This window comes from Mucor velutinosus (genome assembly GCF_035048745.1).
Source record: "Mucor velutinosus strain NIH1002 chromosome Unknown tig00001569, whole genome shotgun sequence".
NCBI lineage: Eukaryota > Fungi > Mucoromycota > Mucoromycetes > Mucorales > Mucoraceae > Mucor > Mucor velutinosus.
This window is the reverse complement of record NW_027041921.1, coordinates 695,580-709,681: the sequence shown is the minus strand read 5'-3', so window position 1 is coordinate 709,681 and position 14,102 is coordinate 695,580. Positions and strand designations below refer to the sequence as shown.

At 42.0% G+C, this 14,102-nt stretch overlaps 3 protein-coding genes across 3 annotated transcripts; all 3 read right to left on the bottom strand.

The window, feature by feature from the left end:
• Positions 1 to 305: 305 nt before the first annotated feature.
• Positions 306 to 1,585, bottom strand: ATC70_012409 (uncharacterized protein; the record flags this gene model as incomplete). Its single annotated transcript, XM_064831581.1, has 2 exons — positions 306 to 1,420; positions 1,489 to 1,585. 2 exons carry the CDS (start codon positions 1,583 to 1,585, stop codon positions 306 to 308), a joined length of 1,212 nt encoding a protein of 403 aa, XP_064677861.1.
• A 1,135-nt stretch (positions 1,586 to 2,720) lies between these two features.
• ATC70_012408 (uncharacterized protein) lies at positions 2,721 to 5,716 on the bottom strand (the record flags this gene model as incomplete). The annotated part of the gene is made up of 7 exons (XM_064831580.1): positions 2,721 to 2,842; positions 2,904 to 4,564; positions 4,633 to 4,838; positions 4,902 to 5,211; positions 5,270 to 5,356; positions 5,460 to 5,509; positions 5,570 to 5,716. The coding sequence occupies 7 exons, from the start codon at positions 5,714 to 5,716 to the stop codon at positions 2,721 to 2,723; spliced, it is 2,583 nt and encodes an 860-aa protein (XP_064677860.1).
• A 2,949-nt stretch (positions 5,717 to 8,665) lies between these two features.
• ATC70_012407 (uncharacterized protein) lies at positions 8,666 to 13,194 on the bottom strand (the record flags this gene model as incomplete). The annotated part of the gene is made up of 2 exons (XM_064831579.1): positions 8,666 to 13,030; positions 13,105 to 13,194. The coding sequence occupies 2 exons, from the start codon at positions 13,192 to 13,194 to the stop codon at positions 8,666 to 8,668; spliced, it is 4,455 nt and encodes a 1,484-aa protein (XP_064677859.1).
• Positions 13,195 to 14,102: the final 908 nt, after the last annotated feature.

Here is a 14,102-nt window from a genome sequence, read left to right as displayed (position 1 = left end):
TCCGTACGCTCACAAGAAGGGAACTGCATACCAAAGAGTACAAAAACTTGAACTAGATACTTGGTTTACTTCTGTTGCGCATTTTTATACTTTATACAAAGATTGAATCGTTGGGAATTGCTCATCCAAATGATAATTGTCACTCCTATCCAAAATTGCACCTGCTGTTGTGAGCATAAACCCTAGTGTAATTTACCTAGTAGATATCGATTTTTATTACATTAAATAAGTATAAATGAAATAGGTTGTATTTGTATGCGCTATTGATTATGGGTGATTACAATCCAGAAACCTGTATACGTGTTTCAGGCTGGGAACAGCTTCTTCATCAATGAATCAATTTGTGTTTGCTGCAATTTCACTTGCTCCATCAAAGTAGCAATCTTCTCGTCCTTTTCTTGAACTACTCTTTGATGCTCTTCTCTGGTCACATAATCACTGCTGTTGTTGTTAGGGACACCATAGCCAGCAAGCATTGGATAATTTGCTTTACTTCTCCTCTCCTCTACCATATTGATGTATTCTTGAGACTCGCTAATGCCGCCTTTACGTGCAATATCAAAGTGGTGGTATGCTTTGTCGAGGTCAACGCTTGTGCCCTTTCCATCCAAATACAATTCACCTAGGTTTTGGTGGGCTTGATGGCTGCCTTTTTCTGCGCCACGTTGATAGTAGTGAAACGCTTGCTCAAAGCTCAACATGACGCCATGTCCCTTCTCATAAAGGTAGCCTATATTGCACAAAGCATCAGGGTAGTTCTCCTTTGCGGCTTGCATATAATAAGTGAACGCTTTAATGTAATCAGGTTTTGGAGTTGCAAACAAACTAGTCGTAGCGTCTCCCAACCCAAATTGATACATGTAGCCCGCGTTGTATGAAGCCAAGACATGTCCTTGTTCAGCTGCTTTTTCGTAGTGTTTGCGAGCTCGAACAAGGTCCACTGATACGCCCATTCCCGTATGATATAAGCGGCCTAAACGGTAAAATGCCTCTGCATTCTCTTTCTCAGCAGCTTGGAGGTAGTGAACGTAAGCCCCTGTATAATCTTTAAACAGTCGACCTAGGCCTTCCTCACTCATGATGCCCAGATTTAACTTTGCTATCGTACTGCCATTTGCAGCTGCTTTTGTATACCACTCAATGGCTAGACCATAATTATGCGGTCCGCCGTAGCCCTCCTTGTAAAGATCACCTACTTTACATTGAGCTTCGACATGGCCAAGTGTTCCTGCTTGTATAAAGTACTTTAGAGCCCTGTCTTTCTCTTCAAAGCTGTTTGCAAAAACGTTATTATATATTGCCGTAGCCATTGCAAAGAGCGTGTTGGCTTCATGAGATGTTACTTTGGCAACACTACTCCCAAAAAGGTTTGTGGCTGGCTTATAGAAATTGGTGTCAGAAGCAGGCTTTCCAAAGCAAACTATTATATTTTAAAAAGAAAATCATGAGTATTATACTATGCTACGGCTCCAGGCATGATCCACTTACGCGCTGATCCCGAATATGTCTGAGAAGGTACCGAAGATGGAGCTGGAGTGCTTCCAAATCCTGGAGCAGAACTTTCATTTGTTGAATCAAGGGCCATTTTTTTTTTTTTTTGGTTTGATGTGTTTCAGATAGATCAAGAAGAATAGGTAAAATGAAAATAGCTACCTTGAAACTGATTTAAATATACATATTTCAGTCGCACAAAGCAGGATAGTCTCAACCGCAGCAGCAGGCCAGCCAAATGTCTATAAAGTAGTACATGGATTGAAAGTAACAATTACCAAGGTCCTTGACATCTTATTCCGCGCATCTTGATAGAATTGAGGAACTGAATATCAATTATATTGTTTACTGCCATTAACTCTTATTCGTTGGACATGCAAGATCAATTTCAGAGCTTGACTTCGATGTAACGCCCCATTCGTTTTATTTTCATCATTATGATGGATCATGATATTGAATAGACTCTTAAGAATTCTACACGTTATGGAAAGGAGTTTTGTCATAATGCAGCGCCATTGTATCGTGTGCGAATCAGTTTTTTTTTTTTTGTGATCACATCAACGATAATGATGGTATCATTGTCAATGTAATGACTCCCTCGGCTAATGCAAGTTAATTCCATATTTAGCATTGCACAGCCAAGATCTTGCTCTCCATTCGAGTGAAGAAGCAATTGCTGCTACCCAGGTCTTACTCTTGTGGTGTTTCTTCACTTGATCGCGCAGACCTCATCTTTTCTAGAGTTATTCTGCAATCGGCCAAACTGGCTCATTGTTCAAATCAATAAGCACAGATTGGAATGCCCCAATCCTGTATTTATTGGGTGGATTTCTGATTCATAAATTCTAATTGCGATTTAATACAAAGCATGGGAGCCGTGCCACGAAACATGGCTTGACGAAAGTTGAGTGTCCATTAGGTAATGCAACTTTAATCCGGACCCTGCGTTGATTTGTGGTATCATTTTGATCATTGAACATGAGTCATTGAAAATAGACTACCCACAGTAGTGCGGGTGCTGATTATATACAAATTATGACAAATATAATAATGTCATGTATATAAATATACAGAGCATTAGACTATGGAACTTTCTGTCTTTCTGTGAATGAATCTTTTTTATTGACAGTGTCGAATGGTATATTGTAGGATGAATAATGTCACAAAAGAAAGAATAGATGTCAGCTATGCTAATCATGTGCAACAAAAAGTATTTAGGAAATAGAAGATTAGATGTGATATAATAATGAGCCTCCATCTTGGACTGGAATGGCTGCATTTGTCAGATAGAAATCAACGCATGGACTTATAGCTATAGTGTTGCGCTGATACAACTGCGATGCAGCATTAACTAGAAAGAAAAACAATGCATTAATAAAATTGTCGAAATAATAGAATGAGGAGAAACTTACCGAATAGATTGGGTAACCAAGAGACTGGGCTCACTTTCATCTCAGGAGACTGGACACTTGTATCCAGAAGCTGTCTCTCCATGTCACTGTATTCAACGGGATTCAGCATGGAACCAACAAGATCAATGGGAGTGCCAATGCTAGATGCCATGCCTACACTTGCTCCAGCTTTAAGCAAGAGTTGGATAATGATACTTGCTTTTGAATGGCAGCCAAAATGAAGAGGAGAGACACCATTGCGATCTTGAGATTGAGCCAAGGCAGGGTTTCTGGAGATCAGGAAAGCAGCCAGTGTGGGGTAGTTTAGATAGGCGGCAAGATGAAGCAAATTTTGGCCCCCTAAAGTGGTTTGAGCGAGACAAGAGCTATCAAAACGGGCAGAAGACAAGACATCTAATATGTCAAGCTCAGTGTTCTGCTGGTAAACTGCATTGAAGTAATTGCTCGATGCTTCACCATGAGAATCAATGGTATAAGATGTGGCAGACCTGCTCATGGGTGAAGATTGCTGACTAGGATTTGTTGACGTGGGAGCTTGCTGAAAATAGCCACCATTGGGGTTTGTAGTAGCAGCAGATGGCGTGTGGGTACCAACGACTCGATTGGATAGATTAACCATATCTTGATGTGAGGAGTTGAAGTAATCAAAGAGTGGAGGCACTGGGCTTGTTCTGATCAGAGGGTGCTCCTTGAATGATACGATAACTGGGCCATTGTGTTCAGCAGGAGGAAGGATACAAACAATGGAGTTGGAGTTGCAACTCACAGTGGTTGCAGCACGGTTCCCAAACATCAAGGTTAAGCCGTAGTGGAAGTTTTCACCCACAATTGTCACTTCGACGCCGCCTGTAGTAGGGCCTTGCGATGGCACAATACGGTCTAAAGTAGGTATGATAGAAGGGTCGGAAGACGCAACAGCAGTGGGAGACACAGGGGCAGAAGAGGTCATGGCGTAAGGCGAGTAATCTGAGGTAGTCAATGATGGTACGGAAGCGACAGTAAGCAGAGATGGAGAGCATGTATCGGGAATCATGATGTCTTCCATCATACGTCGGCGGCGAGGGTTAGGAGGAAGATCGAAATCATTATTTTGCAAAAGGATAGGATGAGATAATCTTATGGATGTTGGCGTGCTTTGTGTACAACGATGATGTAAATTTGACATATCATTCGCCGGGAGTTGAACGGAACCGTAAGGCAGCATGTTTTGCCAAACGGAGTCAGATGTCGCTGTGGTTGGCGTTTTGGGAGATGTGGTTAGCATAGAGATGTTCTCCTCACTCGGTGTGGGCAATGGAGAGGTAATGAAATGACCAAGCACAGATGGTGTATTACTGCTAGTAGTCTTAGCTGATGCAGACACAAAGTAACCGGGATCCATGGTGGCAGCAGTAGAAGCATTGATAACGGGCGTATCATGCGGACTCTTGTCGTATTCGGGCTCACTTCCGCAAACACTGGTTTTTCTTGAGGAAACAGGGGTGGCCAATGCGTCGAATTCGTCTTCAGATTCAGATGGCACGGTTCTACGTCTCTTTCTGGAAACCGAGAGGGAGGGAACACGCTGCTTGGGGCTCTTATGATCGTCAGTGATCATGATTGGAGGGGACTCTCCAGTTGCTACGATCATGCCTTTGTCATTTCTCAAAGCAAAACGGACTCTAAAAATATCAGAAACAATAGAGAGGATTAGCTTCCAAATCAATGTGTGGTCTAAAATAAATTTTACCGAAATCCAATGCGTTCATTGTGGTGGCGACAGTAGCAAGTGATACGGGTGGGTAAAATGGCATCACCAATGCTGAAATTCACAAGTGGCTCGCAATTGAACAAGAGAATACGCTGGCGGTCTCTTTCAAAAGCTTCATCCAAGACATCAGCGTTCATTTGATGGAGAGACGGCTTTGAGTCCTTCTTTCTTTCGGCTCGTTTACGCTAGAAATTACGAAACGTGTTAGCTATGACAGATAAATGCCGATTGTGCATATGGATGCATACCTCTCTGCGGACACAGCCTTGACACATTTTGATCTTTTTGTTTTCGTCGCTTTCACAGACGACACGAGCCTCCAAATCAAGGACCTTGGATTCGTCAGAGACCATAGCAGCAGCACTGCCATCAAGCAGCTTTTGTTGCTGACTTTTTCGCAGTTTTGATCTTGCCAGCATTGAATCAGGAATTCTGATGTACGACCAATAAGGAGCTTTCATGCCATCCTTTGTAGTGAGCGACACACAAAGTTTGATTTGAGTTTCTACTCTGGACTTTGCACCACTATCGGGAATGCCATCCACGCGGATTTGTAACCTATCACTAAATGGAGAATGAGTTTCAAGTGACAGACATGTAACACATGCAAGCATACTTTGAAGTGATGATGGCTGTAGTTTCAGATCTATCCCCAACTGGGTGATACGTGCTTTGATTGTGGTGGTGGAATTCATATGATGGTCTATTTGAAGGGTTTGGTGTTAATTCGACATGGCTCTGATTCGGAGTTACCCTCAATGGCAGTATGTGGTCAAAGCGGTATGTATGTGCGTCTCCATACTTACGGTTGATAGACGTTTGAGTGATTCAATGCATAGTGTTGATGTTGCTTTAACTAGATGAATTGACAAAGCTTTAGAAATCTACCAATGACAAACAGACACTCAACACTTACGCTATCCTCTAGAGATAATAATTCGTTTTGCAATTGATAAGGAGAAAAGGTGTTCTGATCAAGGGGCGATGTGGGTGGAGACATTGATGATGAGGATGAAGATGCTGCTGCAGGTGCCAAGGCGTTGGTTGTACCAAATTGAGACATATAATAGCGAGTCTTGGAAGTCATGGATGCCAAGGGCAATGTTGATAAGAGGAGCTATAGTAAGATGAAGGAGCAGAACTAAAGGAACTTTATTGAAAATAATGCCTCTCTTTTAAATGTATTTTTTGAAGCTGGAAAAATCGAAAACCAGAGCGACGGAGGCGAGGTTTCTTATTCATATTAAAAGCGAGCCATTCAAACTAAACTTTAATCAAAGATATTTTAAAACATGTCAAGATGGCGGGTGTTCATCAACACCATTTCTTCTGAATCTCTCGTAAGATAATTCTAAAACCAAATGTACCAAAAAAAAAAAAAAGCGGTCGTTTAACAGCTTGTTTTTGTTTTGGAAAAAGAAATGCAACCAAATGTTCCAAATCATTCAGAAATCCTGTATCATTTCAATCCAAGAACATCAAAAATATACCGTGTGCTTAGAGCGCACGTTTTCTCCCCAGCGTATATGATGGAAAATTTGATTCTTCCACCGCATGGCTCGTATGGTGCGTGTGTCATTCATGTCCTTGGATACCTAACATGTAGACATTTCATACAGTCTGCGCAGGGTTTGGAAACAAATGAAATGCCCACTACATCTTTTACTGAAATCACTACGTTCCTGACTGTAGAAATGCGTATTTGGAAATCAATCATATCAAAAGAGCGAATCCAATACAAAGCAGCAAGAGAATGTATCCATTGGCATTGCCTAATTGGCATCCTTGGCGAATTGGTCACAGTCTTTTTGGTGGCGAAATCATAAAACACTATAAATTCCCTGTGTAATTTTGTTTTGTAAGACTCTATATACACAGTGGAAGGTTTCAGACTGTTAACAGTGAGTCCTGGATTAGAAGAATCCTGCAGCATTCCCTTTGAATTTAACAAAGGTTTCATGCAAAGCTGTACAAATGCGTATATTTCCAGGCGGTAAACCATGCAATTTTATACATCATTGCATTATACAACTCCAGGCCAGACCTGCCATCAGAATGTTCTCGCTCAAGTATTTTTACCATATTAGCACTTTTGTATAATGGGTATCAGCGTGACAAACAAAATATTTGGAAGCATAAGTTGCACAGACCATCATGTTCTTGGATAGGCAAAGCACAATTTGGCAAACAAGCCTCCGTGTATTCGCACTTTTGTGGTATTCATTCATGACAGCCTAGGTTAAGCTGCCATAGCGTAATTCAATATATTCAGTTACTATGGCGCCTGTTTGCTCTCTTTTATCCTGCTATGCCTAAAAAAAAGCATCACATTGTTTAAGCTATTGGATAAGTTATTCTTCTGGCGGCATTCATTAGAAATACACACATCTCCTTATAAAAATCAATATGAAGCGTTCTGGGCAATCATCCATCATGTAATAGAGTAGCTGTGTATTTAGCCATGATGTATCTCATAGCGCATCCATATCAGACGCAATCTTCGGCTTGTACAGATAATTAGCTGTGATCTGTACCGGATCAGAAAATGTGGAAATGGCATTTTCAGAGATGTTTGCATTGTATTTCTTTCTACGTTATAACGATCGAGTCAAATCACAGATTAGAGTCGAGGTCAAAGTCTTGGGGATAAATCTAATGCGTCCGGGTTTTATATTACCAGTGATTTGAATTGGGCCCTTTACCAACAGAATGCCTAACTTCTAGGGTATCAGTGACATGGATATAGCTGTGCCATCATGAACGCATTTGTTCAAGAGCAAATTTGCTGAATCAGGGTGTCCTGAATAGATTGCCCTGCTTAATATCGTTGTATTGGTTTAATCCTAAACCACAATGTTTCATTAATACTACTCATCAGTTTCGGTGCATTCATTGGCTACATGCGAAAACGATGCTTGATCGATTGCACACCAAATTGCAGAAATAGCACCTGTGATGATTTGTGATATCAGAAATCATCATCAGCGTCAGCCACTCTTCAATAATAGAACATTGATTTTTCCGAAGAATGTAGGAAATATATGGCAATGATCCACATTAGAATATAAAGCCCTTGACATTTGGAAACGAGTAAATGAACACAAGTGCACATTGCTGTGGCTAGTACTCATCGATAAGAATGGCAGTGTTTTTTACAATAGAATACTAGAACACGATAGAATATTGCAAAATTTCAACTTTACTGCGCATTCGAAAGTTGTCTGCTTGATACAAAGAGAGAAATTATGTAGAATGTTTATCCACGCCAAAAAAGGAGCATCATTATTTGATGTTCACCTAACACTCTATTAATGGTGAGTTGCCAAAAAATATGTCCATGAGACAATGAGACGTGGCAAAGCTAATCATAAGTGATCTCCAAAAGCGGCATTCAGAGGCGTTCTGGAACGTGTAAAGACGCTTCAACTTGGCAAGAACGATATGAAACTATCAAAAGACTCTATCAGGCCCCTTCTTCTATAATTTCTCTGTTTGATGGTCTAAAATATAGTCAAAGATCTAAAAAAAATGCCTTTGTATTGCTTATGCTAGCTTTGCCTAATAACGGGTTTTAAAAAAAACCAATAATTTCCATGATATTGTGCACTGTAAGTCTATCGTTATCTAATTCTTGCTTTTCAGTCCAGAAGCCGTGATAGACTGTGGGCGCAATAATGTTTGGGAGCATCTGAATACATAATTACTTATTGATGAATCCTCGTGTCTCCTCAATCACATAGGTACATATTGTAGCTCGTCTATCCTTTGCACCCTTATAATAGAAGGGTCTTTGTCCACTGCTGAATTCAACGAGCTGGCTAACTAGCCGATCCATCTCGCTACGCTCGATGACGGCGTGGCCCTGCAGGCTCTCACCGAAGACATTTCAAATCAGAAGAGATAGTAAAACTCTGCTATAAAAGTACATTTTAAACAATGACTATATTAGGCATGAAGCTTGATTTAAACGTCAGAACTTTGGAGGTACAAATCAATATTTTTTATGAAGCATTTACGTTATATTATTATAAGACTTCTGGTTTACTACATCCTCCGTCCGAGTCGCATTTTCTGGCGGCAGAACTGTGATACCATTTGCAGATGTTGCTCTCGAGATGGCAACATTGAGTTGGCCATGTGTGAAAACAGGACTCCTGAGGTCTACAGCGACTTTTCTGAGAGATTGACCCTGCGACTTGTTGATGGTCATTGCGAAAGATACTTTAACCGGAAATTGCTTTCTGGTCAAAATGAATGGCAATGTACCAGGCAATGTTGATAATGTAAAGCGAGGAATCAACTCTATTACATCTGATCTTCCAAGAATTTTAACCTTCAGTACATATTGTCCAATATGCTGTATAATAAGCCTTGTACCATTGCATAGGCCTCTCTCAGGGTTGATGTTTCTTAGGAGCATGACAGGGAGACCTACTTTCAACTCCAAAACTGCTGGCGGCAGCCCTGAAGGTGAAAGAGTTTGTAGGCACTCTGAAGGATAGGCTTGCGTCTCCGTGTTGGTCAGATCAGACTGAGCTGTGTCAGCAGAGTACAGAGTGACCTTTTCCCCAATCACGTTCTCCATCACCTTGCTGTTAATAGCATCAACGTTGACGTTCTTTGAACAGAGAATAGCTCTTTCCTTGAAAAAATCGCTATTTTGCAGAGGACGCTGCAGAACATGCTTGGGATAGATGTCTTCAATGAACTGATCAAGATCAGTCATCTGCCTCAAAAAAGAGGGCAAAGCAATGCTGCCAATCATGGATGGTTCATACGACATTTTTCCTATCCAATCTGCAAATTGCCTATCTGTGTCATTAGAGTTGGCAAGTCTCATATTCTCAGTCAGGCTCAGCTTTTGTAGTCTGGGCCACAACCTTGAGGACATCAACGAAGCAGCAACGATTTCAGGACGGCCACCTTGTTTCACGACAGGAGAAATTTGAGCAAAATCGCCACCAAGAACAACAGGAATACCACCAAAGAGGACACGTTCACCACAACTGCAGATGCCTCGCAGTGTTCTATCAAGAGCTTCAAAGCAATAACGATGCTGCATGGGCACTTCATCCCAAATTACCAATGCTGTGTTTCGAATAAGGTCAGCAAGATCATCGTTTTTCTTGATTGCACACACAGACTGCTCGTGGATGTTGAGTGGAATGGCAAAGCGAGAGTGCGACGTACGCCCACCAGGAAGTAGCAAAGCAGCAATGCCAGAGGAGGCAACACAGAGAACAATTTTTCCTTGGCTTCTATCAAAATGACGAAGAGTATTGTAAATGAAAGTTTTGCCAGTGCCAGCTGGACCTTGCAAAAAGACATGTGAGCTGTTGGCGTTGCTGTTGATGGAGGAGGTGATGGTCTCACATACATGCTTCTGGGTAGCGTTCATTTGAGCGTACTTTTGCTGGTACGAAAAGGCTTCTTGATCTTGGAGATATGACATTTCATTGAGTATCAATGAATTGCGCTGTATGCCAGTCATTCTGCTTATCAAGCCATTCCAGTTGAAGAGAGGCAGAGGCAAATTGAACTGACCTAGAGATCTGTCTTGTGCACCAAGAGATGTTTGCAACAGATATAAGCCGTAATCAAGACTACGCGTTCCACGGTAAAATTCAGCATCAGGTTGCACGCTGAGCAGCTGCGAACGCCCTTTTTGCACGATTGCATGCTCAAGATCATCACAGAAACTTTCACGGAATTGATTCCAAATCTGAACAGGCGATACCAATGAGTTGAACATGAGCGCAGAGACAAACATTGAACGCATTGCGTAGCCAGAGGCAAATGTAGCAGCTTCTTCAAAGGCTCTGGTCCATTCTCCATCATCTTCAACCAAATGCAGCATCATACAGGCCTCGCGAAAGGTGGCGTACTCGTGATTATTGACAGTTCTCAGATGAGAAAACGACGTGGCTCCTCTGACAACTGTGAGCAGCAGACGCAGATAATACCTCTCGCCGGCAGCAGGATTGCAGTAATACATGCGTCCAATTGACATTCTACTCGAAGACCTAGGCTTCCACTTTTTTGCGTTCTGTTGCCAAGGTTGCTCGTTTTCAAGATGCACAACAAGTGGAGTAACAGATGGGCTTTCCTCATGCATTGGGAATTCAAACAACCTCCATGCAGCTTCAACAGGACTAACATAGCGGCCATTTAAATACTTGGCTACTTCGTCATTCTGAGTTGTTGCTGTGGTAGTGGCATTTGCTGTTTCAGTGGCTGTGGTGGTGGTTGTAGTTTTGAGCGTTGTCTGATCAGAGCCTTTGTAAATATACTTGTTGTTGATGTACTTAATTGCCTGGACGCTACCACATACTTCGACATTTACATGGGCATTGTACTTGTTTGACAAATAAGGGTTGTATGGCACCACCCACTCATTCGTCATGTGGAAATCGCGGTAGACACCCACCTTGTCCTTGACGCGCACCTGATGAGAACGACCATCTCTTCTTCTTCTATAAGTAGGATAACCATCAGCACTGGTCACCGTTACTGGCTGGTAGTTTTTGGGAAATATCTTTGAGCATACATCATTGCCAAAAGCATCTTGTACCATACACGGAGACTTTGAGTTTAGCTCGCCACATGGGCCATGCATCATACTGCGAGTGATGATTGCATGCAATTCAGGTTCTTCTTCAACATTTGGGATCTCAGCGCAAATGATCTGATCAATCCTCTCTGGCGTATCAAATCTATCTGTTTCTGCATCCAAAAACAATAGCATATGGCCGTGAGGGAGGCCACGCTTTTGATACTCAATAGTCCTTACAATACCTTTATAACAGCCAAAGACCTTTCTGTCTTTCAAGTCTTTAAGCAGCTCTCGGTGCTTAAGGTTGAATACGCGAGCAACCAAGTCGGGGCGATCAGCGGCCGTTTGGCCTGGCAACAAGTCATCTTGGATCTCCGTCCAGTTTGGGTTGGCAGTAAATGTGATGAATAATGTCGGCTTGCCAAAGAATCTAGAAATAGCCATTGCATTTTGATATAGCTGCATCATGAATCGCGGTCCACCAGTGAAGCTACTGGGCAAGATGAACGTCTTTCCCACCTGTTCGAGGTCTGAGTCAGCAGCAGAGGTAGCATCAGCAAGTCCCTTATACACATCAGCGCGAAGATTCGTCTGATTGACTTTGATCCAGTTCAGTTTTGTTTGCTCACAGATTGCCCAGGCATCAATCACATATTGTTGAAATAGACGTCTTGACAAAAAAATGATCTTTGACTCGTTGCTTCTAACATGCAATCGAAATCTGTAGAACACGCCCTGGGTAAGTCGGCCATCTGACACTTGTTGTTGTTGTTGCTCTGCTGGTGTCTCATCTTCTTCGCTCTCAATAATCATGGCATCAACAGTTTGCGCTGACGATTGCAGTCGAAGGCACCAATTCCACCCATATTCACCTCTAGGAAAAAGCAAAGCATAATGAAGAGGCATATATGCAGCATGTGTCTCATTGATACGCTTAAACTGGCCTTGAGCCCTGGCCGAGGAGTTGCTACGATATGTGATCAAAATATCTCTGAAACACCTGTCAGAACACTCGTTTGGAATGATGGCAGCAATCTCGTTGACAGTTGGCAGAGTTTGAGTGCGTCTGTCCTTGCCAACAACCAATTCCATTTGCGTCTGAGGACTGAGCCTGATGTGAGCATTCTCGCTAACACCATCTTGAGCTTGCCTCTCCTCTTCTTCTTTCAGGATTTCGTGAGCATGTTTGTAGATGCTTACAAATGGATTGCCACAAACTACAGGATCAGCAATCATTTCACTCAGTTGCTCAATGATCGTGTCGTCCAATCCTTGATTTCTGGGGTCTGCACAGCGAATCGCAGCGGCATACTCTGGGTCGTAAACGTACAGCTGGCTATACTTTGGGACATTGCTCAAATTTAGTGGTGCTTGCAAGTGATAGAGTTCCCCATGAACACGAACCGGCGTGATGCTGCCTCTCATCTCATTCTCTCTATCCCTTTGGAGCTGCTCAGGCGTAGCATCGGTGCCAAATGATGTAAATGCGAACAAAGTGTTGTATTGTCGCATGTGCTGCAAAAAATGAGAGGACCGAGGATGGCTTCCGTTGATCAAGCTATTTAAAGGCTCGGGAGGCTTTTGCAAAAGGGGCAAGACAGCTCTACCTTTTTTGCAGCAAGCATGAAAGCAGTTGTCGTTTACTCGCTGTTGAACAGCCCTCTCTGCGGCCCAATGCAAAGCTCCACATCCATCACATTGGTTGTCCATTCTGCCCAAATCTGAACGTTGTACTCTTCCAAGTTCTGATACAAACGCTGCAGGTGCTCTTGGTGTTCTTCGATTCGCTGATCTTCTTTGCCTGGCGTAATTTCGCGCTCGTTCCTAAATTTGAGTAAAAACAAAATAAACCATTGCGTCTCAGGGGTTTATTAGGCGCTAAAAGCCATTTTACTTACTCGACATGAATCACATTTCCGATAAGCATAGTCTACTGGAAGAGCAGCTCTACAGGTCGTGCAATGTCTTGTTTGAATAGTAGGAGGCATATTACGTATAATAACAAAAAGCTTTGTATCAAAATTTTTTGGTACCGTATATTCTTGGTGGAGGGGCTAAGCCCCTTCCCCGAAACGCCCTCCCCATTGCCGGCTTCGCCGGTGTGGTTTTATCCACCTTTGTTCTGACTCCCAATTACTATTAAATTTTGAAAGGATATGATTGGCTTGTCTACTTTTTTTTTTCAATAGTTTTCCAGCATATATATTAGTGATACATGCCTTCTCTGAAATACATATTCAAGTATTATGCCGTCCCAGTCTAGGAAGTTTGCTGAAATGCTAATATGTTTGCATTCAGAAACATCGTGGTCATAGAGAGCATTTTACTGACAGCTCTTTATAGAGCAATCTGGAGTTACTGGTATTATTAGTCTTGTTTTCAAATCACATCTAACAGTACGTGCCATTCTGTCGAGCATTTCATCCTGAAACTAACAATGTCCTGGTAGATCAAAGTCGCTCTTTTGAGAATTGAGTGCTGATGATATGATTTAGTCATCCTTGAACATGATCAAGTGCATTCCATCAGTTCCAAAGCTTATGCTACGACTCGGTATTATTTCAAATTCATTTTACATCATCTTTTTGAGAGATTGCCATATAATATTAATTTTTCCAGGAGTGTTTCATCATTCACTACTGCCCCCTCTAAAAAGTAAAATTCATTAGTTTCATGTTTTAAATCATTTCATTATATATTCTGTCAGTTCCCAGGATGGTGGATCAGTAAAATACAATTTAAAGGAACATCTCTAGGCATAGATAAATAGAGGTCATCACTTTTTCCAGTGCTGGGTTGAAACGTAGCAAAGTGCAATGCTTACCGGCAGTACATCGACTACACTATAAATCAAGCTCTGTGAGCACATGCATGGCATGGATGCTTCCTCACAATG